The sequence below is a fragment of the Bombina bombina genome, chromosome 10 (genome assembly GCF_027579735.1).
Source record: "Bombina bombina isolate aBomBom1 chromosome 10, aBomBom1.pri, whole genome shotgun sequence".
Taxonomy (NCBI): domain Eukaryota; kingdom Metazoa; phylum Chordata; class Amphibia; order Anura; family Bombinatoridae; genus Bombina; species Bombina bombina.
The window spans coordinates 158,316,745-158,329,176 of record NC_069508.1 but is presented as its reverse complement, the minus strand read 5'-3'; the positions used below and the strand labels follow the sequence as shown (position 1 = coordinate 158,329,176).

Below are 12,432 nucleotides of genomic sequence, written 5' to 3'. Positions count from 1 at the left end.
TTTGGTCTGCTCTGTTGGCAAAGCTAGTGGCCTATAATGCCCCGTTAATTATGGGAGGGGATTTTAACCTGGCCCAGGCTCTTCCCTTGGACAGGTTTAGAGACCCTGCAGTGGTAGGCCTTCCGAGAAAGCGTATTTCACACAATAGAGAGGTGACTTTGATTAATTCCCTTAAGGAGACATTAGACTTGACAGATGTCTGGAGAACACAGAATCCAGTTGAGAGAGACTTTACTTGTCTATCAAAAACGCACCACACTCGGTCAAGGATCAACTACTTCCTTACATCATCTATGCTAACACCCCAAGTCCATTCTACTAGTATAGGACAAATCACAATCTCGGACCATGCCCATATTTCTCTCCTGCTACAACCCACTCCTCGGACCCCCCCGAAGAGGTCTTGGAGATTCCCTACCTATCTGTATAATAACATAAATTTTTGCAATCATTTAAAGACTATGTGGTCGCACTACGCATCCGACAATGATACACATAAAGACACTCCAGACTTATTCTTGCATGCCTCGTAGGCTGTCATGAGGGGCTGTATCACGTTGTTTACGGCTCATTATAATAGGAACAACAAAAAGATAGACGCTGACTTTCTTTCGCAGCTTACTGCGGCATATAATGAATATCTTTCTGACCCCTCCCCAATGCATCAAAAAAAGTATTACGAGCTTAAACAGTCCAGAGATACTTTTTTAACCCAACAGAATCTTAAGTTTAACATACATAGGCAAGGCCGATATTTTCGCCAAGGTAATAAGTCAAGTAAACTGCTGGCCAAACTAGTTCAATCCTATCGTCCCAAATCTCGTATAGCGGCTATATATTCTCAATCCAAATTGACTTCAGATGACAAAAGTATTATGACAGAATTTGTGCAGTATTATACAAAATTATACACCAGTCAGGAGGTAGATCGCGAGGCGAAGCAAAGATTCTGGGGTTCGGTGCAGCTCCCTGCTATCTCTGAGGAGCAAAAGTGGGCCCTCAATGCCCCCATACACCTACAGAAAGTTATCAAGGCTATACAGAACAAGAAATTGGGGAAGGCCCTAGGCCAAGACGGACTGCCCTCTGAATATTTTAAACTCCTGAGAGAGGAGATAGTTCCTACCCTGACCTCCTTATTTTCGGAGTATATGAAGGGTACCTCGCAGATGGACCAACGTTTCTCAGAGGCGAATATCTGTCTAATCCCCAAGCCAGATAGGGATCACACCCAGACTTCTTCATATCGACCAATCTCCCTTCTCAACGGAGACTACAAACTATTAACCAAGATTTTGGCTGACCGACTGGCAAAAGTTTTGCCATCTATTGTACACTTGAACCAGACAGGTTTTGTCAAGGGTAGGTCATCAACAATTAATATTAGGAAAGCACTAGCCATTATGTCTTATTATTGGTACAATGCGAACTCGCCGAACCCCTCCAGCTTACCGGATGCATGCCTTTTGGCGCTTGACGCCGAAAAGGCGTTTGATAGGATAGAGTGGGACCACTTGCACGCTTCTTTAGCCCAATTTGGGATTTCTGGGTGCTTTGCTGACTTTCTCCGTAGACTATATCAAACTCCTATGGCTTCTCTTATGATTAATGGGGGGCTTTCCCCCTCCTTCACACTCCAGAGAGGCACTAGGCAGGGCTGTCCCCTTTCCCCTCTATTGTTCGATCTTGCCATAGAGCCCCTAGCAGCCTATATTAGACAGCATTGTTCAGGCCTTGACATTCTTGGGCATAAATACCACCTCTCATTATATGCAGATGACTTGCTGTTGTTTCTGGGCGACCCTCAGGTCAGCCTTCAACCTCTTTTGGATACTATTAGACAATTTGGGTCCTTTTCAGGTTATAAAATTAATATCGACAAGTCGGAGGTCACATGGCTAAAAAACTCTGGTAGCAATACACTGTCAGATACAGGTCTTAAGATTACAGAGGGTCTGTTTAAATATCTAGGGATCTACTTGCACATTGACCCCACTAAATTATACCCTCTCAATCTTACAGGGGTTGTCGCCTATATTAAGCAATTGCTGTCCAATTGGACGAGGCTCTCCCTCTCAGGGAGGGTTCAGCTGTTTAAAATGATCGCTTTGCCCAAGCTCCTCTACCCTTTAAAGATGTTGCCCCTTCTTTTGACACATAGGGACGTTGAGTCTCTCCAAGCATCCTTAGGTCATTTCATCTGGCAGGGGAAAAAGCACAGAATGAGTAAGAACTACTTATTCATGCCGTCGGAGGGGGGGGGGGGGGTTGTATTCACCTTCCGAATATTATCTGGTATTACTGGTCTGCTCTATCTAAATTGGTTTTGACCACTTCACCATCCCTGAGCTAGAGACTAGTCTTATTAGGCCAATACATTTGGCATTTCTGCCCCATTCACCTCTTCACTCTCTACCTTCATAAATACAATCCCATATACTGTTCAGAGATCCTCTGAGGGCATGGTCCAAGATTTGCAAATTTTGGGGGACGCAACACTTAGGCCTAGATTTGGAGTTTTGTCGGTAAAGACCCGCGTAGCTAACGCCGGCTTTTTTCTGGCCGCACCATAAAAATAACTCTGGTATTGAGAGTCCACATAAAGGCTGCGTTAGGCTCCAAAAAAGGAGCGTAGAGCATATTTAACGCAGCTTCAACTCTCGATACCAGAGTTGCTTACGCAAGCGGCCAGCCTCAAAAACGTGCTCGTGCACGTTTCTCCCATAGAAAACAATGGGGCTGTTTGAGCTGAAAAAAAACCTAACACCTGCAAAAAAGCCGCGTTCAGCTCCTAACGCAGCCCCATTGTTTGCTATGCGGAAACACTTCCTACGTCTGCACCTAACACTCTAACATGTACCCCGAGTCTAAACACCCCTAACCTTACACTTATTAACCAATAATCTGCCGCCCCCGCTATCGCTGACCCCTGCATATTATTATTAACCCCTAATCTGCCGCTCCGTAAACCGCCGCTACTTACATTATCCCTATGTACCCCTAATCTGCTGCCCTAACATCGCCGACCCCTATATTATATTTATTAACCCCTAATCTGCCCCCCACAACGTCGCCTCCACCTGCCTACACTTATTAACCCCTAATCTGCCGACCGGACCTGAGCGCTACTATAATAAAGTTATTAACCCCTAATCCGCCTCACTAACCCTATAATAAATAGTATTAACCCCTAATCTGCCCTCCCTAACATCGCCGACACCTAACTTCAATTATTAACCCCTAATCTGCCGACTGGAGCTCACCGCTATTCTAATAAATGTATTAACCCCTAAAGCTAAGTCTAAGCCTAACACTAACACCCCCCTAAGTTAAATATAATTTACATCTAACGAAATTAATTATCTCTTATTAAATAAATTATTCCTATTTAAAGCTAAATACTTACCTGTAAAATAAATCCTAATATAGCTACAATATAAATTATAATTATATTATAGCTATTTTAGGATTAATATTTATTTGACAGGCAACTTTGTAATTATTTTAACCAGGTACAATAGCTATTAAATAGTTAAGAACTATTTAATAGCTACCTAGTTAAAATAATTACAAAATTACCTGTAAAATAAATCCTAACCTAAGTTACAATGAAACCTAACACTATACTATCATTAAATTAATTAAATAAACTACCTACAATTACCTACAATTAACCTAACACTACACTATCAATAAATTAATTAAATACAATTCCTACAAATAAATACAATTAAATAAACTAGCTAAAGTACAAAAAATAAAAAAATATTTACAAACATAAGAAAAATATTACAACAATTTTAAACTAATTACACCTACTCTAAGCCCCCTAATAAAATAACAAAGACCCCCAAAATAAAAAATGCCCTACCCTATTCTAAATTACCAAAGTTCAAAGCTCTTTTACCTTACCAGCCCTGAACAGGGCCCTTTGCGGGGCATGCCCCAAGAAGTTCAGCTCTTTTGCCTGTAAAAAAAAAAAACATACAATACCCCCCCCAACATTACAACCCACCACCCACATACCCCTAATTTAACCCAAACCCCCCTTAAATAAACCTAACACTAAGCCCCTGAAGATCTTCCTACCTTATCTTCACCATACCAGGTTCACCGATGAAGAGCTCCTCCGATGTCCTGATCCAAGCCCAAGCGGGGGGCTGAAGATGTCCATGATCCGGATGAAGTCTTCATCCAAGCGGGAGCTGAAGAGGTCCATGATCCGGATGAAGTCTTCATCCAAGCGGGAGCTGAAGAGGTCCATGATCCGGATGAAGTCTTCTATCAACGGCATCTTCAATCTTCTTTCTTCCGGATCCATCTTGCAGACCTCCGACGCGGAACATCCTCTTCTCCCGACGCCTACTAGCCGAATGACGGTTCCTTTAAGGGACGTCATCCAAGATGGCGTCCCTCGAATTCCGATTGGCTGATAGGATTCTATCAGCCAATCGGAATTAAGGTAGGAATATTCTGATTGGCTGATGGAATCAGCCAATCAGAATCAAGTTCAATCCGATTGGCTGATCCAATCAGCCAATCAGATTGAGCTCGCATTCTATTGGCTGTTCCGATATTTGCTGTTAGGGGCAGCAGATTAGGGGTACATAAGGATAAAAATAAAAAATGCCCTACCCTATTCTAAATTACTAAAGTTCAAAGCTCTTTTACCTTACCAGCCCTGAACAGGGCCCTTTGCGGGGCATGCCCCAAGAAGTTCAGCTCTTTTGCCTGTTAAAAAAAATACATACAATACCCCCCCCAACATTACAACCCACCACCCACATACCCCTAATCTAACCCAAACCCCCCTTAAATAAACCTAACACTAAGCCCCTGAAGATCTTCCTACCTTATCTTCACCATACCAGGTTCACCGATGAAGAGCTCCTCCGATGTCCTGATCCAAGCCCAAGCGGGGGGCTGAAGATGTCCATGATCCGGATGAAGTCTTCATCCAAGCGGGAGCTGAAGAGGTCCATGATCCGGATGAAGTCTTCATCCAAGCGGGAGCTGACGAGGTCCATGATCCGGATGAAGTCTTCTATCAACGGCATCTTCAATCTTCTTTCTTCCGGATCCATCTTGCAGACCTCCGACGCGGAACATCCTCTTCTCCCGACGCCTACTAGCCGAATGACGGTTCCTTTAAGGGACGTCATCCAAGATGGCGTCCCTCGAATTCCGATTGGCTGATAGGATTCTATCAGCCAATCGGAATTAAGGTAGGAATATTCTGATTGGCTGATGGAATCAGCCAATCAGAATCAAGTTCAATCCGATTGGCTGATCCAATCAGCCAATCAGATTGAGCTCGCATTCTATTGGCTGTTCCGATATTTGCTGTTAGGGGCAGCAGATTAGGGGTACATAAGGATAAAAATAAAAAATGCCCTACCCTATTCTAAATTACTAAAGTTCAAAGCTCTTTTACCTTACCAGCCCTGAACAGGGCCCTTTGCGGGGCATGCCCCAAGAAGTTCAGCTCTTTTGCCTGTTAAAAAAAATACATACAATACCCCCCCCAACATTACAACCCACCACCCACATACCCCTAATCTAACCCAAACCCCCCTTAAATAAACCTAACACTAAGCCCCTGAAGATCTTCCTACCTTATCTTCACCATACCAGGTGTAGTGTAGCTATATTAGGATTTATTTTACAGGTAAGTATTTATCTTTAAATAGGAATAATTTATTTAATAAGAGATAATTAATTTCGTTAGGGGTTAATAAGTGTAGGTAGGTGGAGGCGACGTTGTGGGGGGCAGGTTAGGGGTTAATAAATATAATACAGGGGTCGGCGGTGTTAGGGGCAGCAGATTAGGGGTACATAAGGATAACTTAGGTGGCGGTCGGCAGATTAGGGGTTAAAAAATTTTAATCGAGTGGCGGCGATGTGGGGGGACCTCGGTTTAGGGGTACATAGGTAGTTTATGGGTGTTAGTGTACTTTAGAGCACAGTAGTTAAGAGCTTTATAAACCGGCGTTAGCCCAGAAAGCTCTTAACTACTGACTTTTTTCCTGCGGCTGGAGTTTTGTCGTTAGATGTCTAACGCTCACTTCAGCCACGACTCTAAATACCGGAGTTAGAAAGATCCCATTGAAAAGATAGGATACGCAATTTACGTAAGGGGATCTGCGGTATGGAAAAGTCGCGGCTGAAAAGTGAGCGTTAGACCCTATTTTGAGTGACTCCAAATACCGGAGTTAGCCTAAAACCAGCGTTAGGAGCCTCTAACGCTGGTTTTCACGGCTAACGCCAAACTCCAAATCTAGGCCTTAGTGACTAAATATTTGCTGATTCAGGGCAATTTACAGTTTCTCCCTGGGTATACGACTGAAGTTTTTGCCACATGGCATCATCAACGCCTTACAAGGCTCTATCAACTTTTTAACCCACTCACCTTGGATGTTACGCCCTTTTCTGAGTTACAGAATCTACATGACCTCCCTGGGACACATAGGTTTGCGTATTTTCAGTGCCGACGTTATCTATATAAACTGATTTCAGATAAACTCTTGACTGCTGAGCCCACTAACATAGACAAATTGTGTGTCCGACTCCTGGCTAAACAAGGCTCTTATAAGATATCGAACACATATAATCTGTTACTTAAACATGGGGAAGACCCTGCAGTGCAGGGAATTGTTGTGAAATGGTCAAACCACAGGGACCTGTTAGTAGATTCTGACCTTATTAGGAGCAGTCTCGAGAAAGTACATGTTAGTACAATTTCTGCTAATTTAAGAGAAACACACATGAAGCTTATTCACCAGGCTTATATTACACCCGGCCTCCGTTCTAGGTGGGTTCCGGGGGCGGAAAATATTTGTAATAAGTGCAGGTATCCATCCCCAGATTGGACCCATTTACTATGGGACTGTCCTAAGCTGAAGCAATTCTGGTTCAGAGTTTCTTATTGGTTAGCAAAACTGACAAATCAACAGGTACAGCTCACGGCACAACACGCAATATTTTTGATACCCAAGGATAGAGTTTACAAGTTTGAAATTTTTATCACCACTGTTCTTATGCTTGCAAGGACGACCATCTTCGCGGGCTGGGCCAGCAACAGAACACCCCCCTTTTAGCAATTACTTAGTAAAATACACACTCAAATGCTGATTGCGCAAGCAGATACAAAGGGGGACCCAGAAAAAAGAGCTAGGAGGTTTTTCCATAAATGGGAAGCTTACCTTCTATTTTTATCGCCCAGATTTAGAGATAGTGTTATCCGCCCTTTCAAAAATAGCCTTTACATATTGAATGAGAATCTTAGAGGTAAATGGTGCCCACATACTGATTAAGATATATACAGGGAATCCATGCACTTGTAGAGTCTCCAAATGTTTGAGCCGTCAGGTCTGCGGGGGAGAGCCAGGGGGCCTGGGTAAGTTTCAGTGACCTTTTTTTTTTTTTTTTTGTAGTTCGTATTATTATTTGTAAAACTATTGTTTTTATTGTTTTTGTTTTGTTTAGTCCAATGTTTTTGGAAAAAAAGAAAATTGTGTGGACGATTTGGTTCTCTGTTTCAGTAAGATGAATCTGAGTTCCTAATGTTCTGTAATAATGTGAGCCATATTGAATCTTACATGTGATATGACCCTGTCTTGTGATGCTAATTTTCCATGTTTGTGGCGGATCACTTTGTCTTCACTATATATATAAATAAAGTTATAAAAAAAAAAAAGAGGGGGGAGAGAGAGCAAAAGAGGGGGGAGAGAGAGCAAAAGAGAGGGGAGAGAGAGCAAAAGAGAGGGGAGAGAGAGCAAAAGAGAGGGGAGAGAGAGCAAAAGAGAGGGGGGGAGAGCAAAAGAGAGGGGGGGAGAGAGCAAAAGAGAGGGGGGAGAGAGCAAAAGAAAGGGGGGAGAGAGCAAAAGAAAGGGGGGAGAGAGCAAAAGAAAGGGGGAGAGAGAGAGAGCAAAAGAAAGAGGGAGAGAGAGAGCAAAAGAGAAGGGGAGAGAGAGCAAAAGAGCGGGGAGAGAGAACGCAAAAGAGAGAAGGATAGAGAGCAAAAGAGAGGGGGAAGAGAGAGCAAAAGAGAGGAGGAAAGAGAGCAAAAAAGAGAGAGGAGAGAGAGAGCAAAAGGGGGGAGAGAGCAAAGGAGAGGGGGGAGAGAGAGCAAAGGAGAGGGGGGAGAGAGAGCAAAGGAGAGGGGGGGAGAGAGAGCAAAAGGGGGGAGAGAGCAAAGGAGAGGGGGGGAGAGAGCAAAGGAGAGGGGGGAGAGAGAGCAAAGGAAAGGGAGAGAGCGAGCAAAGGAGAGATGGGAGAACAAAAGAGAGCTGGGAGAGAGCAAAAGAGAGGAGGAGAGAGAGCAAAAAATAGGGAGGAGAGAGAGCAAAAGAGGGGGGAGAGAGAGCAAAAGAGGGGGGGAAGAAAGCAGAAGAGGGGGGAAGAGAGAAAGCAAAAGAGGGGGGGGAGAGAAAGCAAAAGAGAGGGGGGAGAGAGCAAAAGAGAGGGGGAGAGAGAACAAAAGAGAGGGGGGAGAGAGCAAAAGAGAGGGGGGAGAGAGCAAAAGAGAGGGGGCGAGAGCAAAAGAGAGGGGGAGAGAGCAAAAGAAAGGGGGAGAGAGAGAGAGAGAACAAAAGAAAGGGGGAGAGAGAGCAAAAGAGCAGGGCGAGAGAGAGAGAATGCAAAAGAGAGAAGGATAGAGAGCAAAAGAGAGGGGGAAGAGAGAGAGAGAGCAAGGGGTGGGACCGCTGTACTACAAAAAAATGGCCCGTGTGCACAGGCTTTAGGACTAGTATTATTATATTTTGTCTCTATCCCAACTTGTTTTATGCCCCTTTAAGTATAGGCAGTGGCAGCTGATGAAGTTTTAAAGGTACATGGAACCAAAAATCTTTCTTTTATGAATGATTCAGGTAGAATATACAATTTTAAACCATTTTGACAATATACATATTTTATAACTAAGCAAATTAGATAATAGGAGTAAATTAGAAAGTTGGTTAAAAGTATATTCTCTATCTGAATCATGAAAGACAAATTTGGAGTTTCATTTGCGGCAGAATATTCTGTCATTTTGAACCTCAATAAGTTGTTTTTTTCCCATTGTTTTAATAAAGGAATCCAACATTTATTTAGTAATTTATTTGCATTTGTTCTAAAATGTAGCTAAAACAGACTTGACATCATATGAAAGATCCCCTTCATATATTTAATCAGAAATAAATCAGGAACTGAACAAGAAGTAAAGTAAGGGCACGCATGCTGGGCACTATTTGTTTATGTTTGTACTACTATTTACTAACGGCAAAATGACAAGTTATGCGCTAAACTGGGTGCGTAACTAACGCAAAAAATGAGCGGTATCGCACTCTCCATAGCAATGCCATTACAAGTTACTGAAAAATCTTCTTTTGTTGTGCGATATGGCGCGATAAGTTCCATACCGCACAAAACCCAAGGCCTGACTTGACGTGCTCGTGCACGCTTTCCCCCATAAACATCAAAGGAGAAAAAGTGTTAGATCGTGGAATGGCGATCGTCGTAACTCAATCCCCATTGATGTCTATAGGAAAAATAAAGTTATGTAAAAGCCTAACTCCTCAGAGGTTGGGGACGAGTTAAGGAGCAGCGGTCTTAGGAGTGAACCGGCCCCCCACATCGCTACTACTATAATAAAACTATTAACCCCTAAACCGTTGCCCCCCCACATCGCAACACACTAAATTAAACTAAAAATAAACCTAACATAAATATTTTAAGAAAATAAAATAAACTAAAAATAAAAATAAAAAAATTACAAAATAAAAAAACTAACACTACGAAAAAAATAAAAAAACCTAACATTACCAAAAAAAAACCACACTAAAATTACGAAAAATAAAAAAAGATTACAAATAATAATAAAATAAATTATCCAAAATAATAAAATTTAAACCTAATCTAATAGCCCTATAAAAACAAAAAAGCCACCCCAAAATAAAAGCACCCCCTAATCAATAAACTACTAATATCCCTTAAAAGGGCTTTTTGTAGGACATTTCCTTAAGTCAAACATCTTTTTTACATAATAAAATTACAAAGTCCCCCCTAAAAGCTGACCAGGACCGGCGGCGATGACGACATTCAGCGTCGCCACAGTTCCGTGCCACCGGGATGAAGATAAAAGATGCCCCTTGCTGCCTGGATGAAGATAGATGTCCGGACTTCAGGAACTGTGAGTAGTTTTTTCTGGGGTTAGTGTTAGGTCTTTAATTTTTTTGGGTGTTTTTTTTTTTTAGATTAGGGCTTTTTTTTATTTTAATGGGCACAAAAGAGCTGATTGCCCTTTTAAGGCAATGCCCATACAAATGCCCCTTTAGGGGCAATGGGTAGCTTATTTTTTTTGTAGTAATAGTAGTAATAATAACAATAATAACAATAATAATAACAACAATAACAATAATAACAATACTAATAATAATAACAATAATAACAATAATAAAAACAATAGCAATAATAATATTAATAGTAGTAATAATACTAACAATACTAACAATAATAACAATAATAAAAGTAATAATAAAATAGTTTATGTTTACAGAGAATGGTTAAAAATAACTATTTTACTCTTCCCTGCAAAACATTGTCAAGTTTAGTGGATTTAGGCAGTAACAAACACTTATCACTTTTATATTTTACAATTACTTTTTTCAACCCTACAAATGCATCTATTTTCAAACTGTTACAATTCAAACTAGTTATTTTAATACAACCTATTAAAGCGATAGGACCCCCCAAAAAAACAATTACACCATTGTAAACATTGTATTCAGTACTTGTACTTTGTAAATAACATGTTTAACCAATATTTTGGTGCTTACCTGCAATTTGCAATCTAAGATCTTATTTTTGCCAAACCCCTCCGGATACTTATTATACTACTGTATTGATGTGTTTTACCTGGGTAGAACAATAATGGCGGCCTGCATGCACATGTCTCTGACCCACGCATGTGCAAATTACATCTCCCTTCTTTAGTATCTGCTGGCGCATCATCCACCCTGCAGCTGACGCAGACAAAGAGGCCTGTGACCTTAAGGCCTAGCAAGTAAGTGCTGGCACGTGATTGGAGGACTGGTTAATTACTAGATCCAGCCTTCGTTTCTGAGCGGTCATTAGGGCCATTGAGAGCTGAAATGAAATTGTGGTTTTTATATGATTTCAAGCTTCATTTTAACATCAAAGTAATTGGATTTACATGTGTGTTGATTGAGCTAACTATTGGTGTATTCTTTTTATACCCTTTAAGTTTATAGAAAAATGTTTAGCAACTTACATATTACATGTTGCAATTTTTTGTCTGCGATTGAATGTTGCAAGAACATAGCACTTGACTAACCTGTGTATTTGTGTTTCCAAAAGGAATCGCCATTTCACAGTGAAATATTTGGGGGCCGAGGAAATGACTCAGAGTGAGAGCTGACATTAGATGTGATTGGCCAGCTTCTACTATTGCATGCTGGTAAATGTAGTGCTCTTTTACATTGAACGTACAGGAAAAGGAGGGTCTACAAATAATATTGTTCCATGGGGCAGTTAAAAATTTGCCCATAAATGTGGAAGGGAGAAAACAAAAGGGAAATAAAATTTGTTTTTAAAGTGATATTTCAAGAAAGAAAGATAACACTGAGAAAAGCAAAAACATTGAAATAAAATTGCTCTAACTAAATAAAAAATCCCCAGAATAATTAAGGAATTGAAAAATAAAATGTCAATAATAATTTGGGGGTGTTTGGAGGGGCAACACCCTCACTGCCCCAATGTACAAGCCACCACAGTATAGGGCTATTTTTCACCAAACTGAAAGTACTGCCAATAACATTCTCAGGCTAATTTTTGCTTTGAATACATTGTTATACCTAACTTTTGGTCTAGCGTCCCTTTAATTGCAAGAGACCACACTTAAAGGGACATGAAATCCAAAATATTTAATTCATGATTCAGATAGAGAAAACAATTTTAAACAACATTCCAATTTACTTCTGTTATCTAATTTGCTACATTCTTCAGATATCCTTGTTGAAGAATTAGCAATGAACATGGATGAGCCAATCACACGAGGCATCTATGTGCAGCCACCAATCAGCAGCTACTGAGCCGAATTATATATGCTTTGCAACAAAGGATATCAAGAGACTAAAGCTAATTAGATAATAGCAGTAAATTGAAAAGTTGTTTAAAATTGTATGTTATATCTGAATGATGAAAGAAAACATTTTGGGCTGTGCAGCCAGCAGGTCATAGTTAGCAGAATGTAGTCTGCTAAGTGTAGAGTCTTGATTTTAATAGATTTTAGCCCAACACAAATTAAAGGGACACTAAACCCAAATTTTTTCTTTCATGATTCAGATAGAGCATGCAATTTTAAGCAACTTTCTAATTTACTCCTATTATCAATTTTTCTTCGTTCTCTTGCTATCATTATTTGAAAAAGAA

The 12,432-nt window shown here is 40.8% G+C and overlaps 1 protein-coding gene across 1 annotated transcript in view; it reads left to right on the top strand.

Moving 5' to 3' along the window:
• Positions 1-11,419, top strand: part of LOC128640772 (uncharacterized protein K02A2.6-like) — a 28,284-nt gene extending 16,865 nt beyond the window's left edge. The window contains exons 3-4 of the mRNA XM_053693194.1: positions 10,975-11,044; positions 11,359-11,419. Of these exons, the coding sequence (XP_053549169.1) occupies positions 10,975-11,044; positions 11,359-11,419 (131 nt within the window). The remainder of the gene's footprint in view (positions 1-10,974; positions 11,045-11,358) is intronic.
• The last annotated feature ends 1,013 nt before the right edge of the window (positions 11,420-12,432 follow it).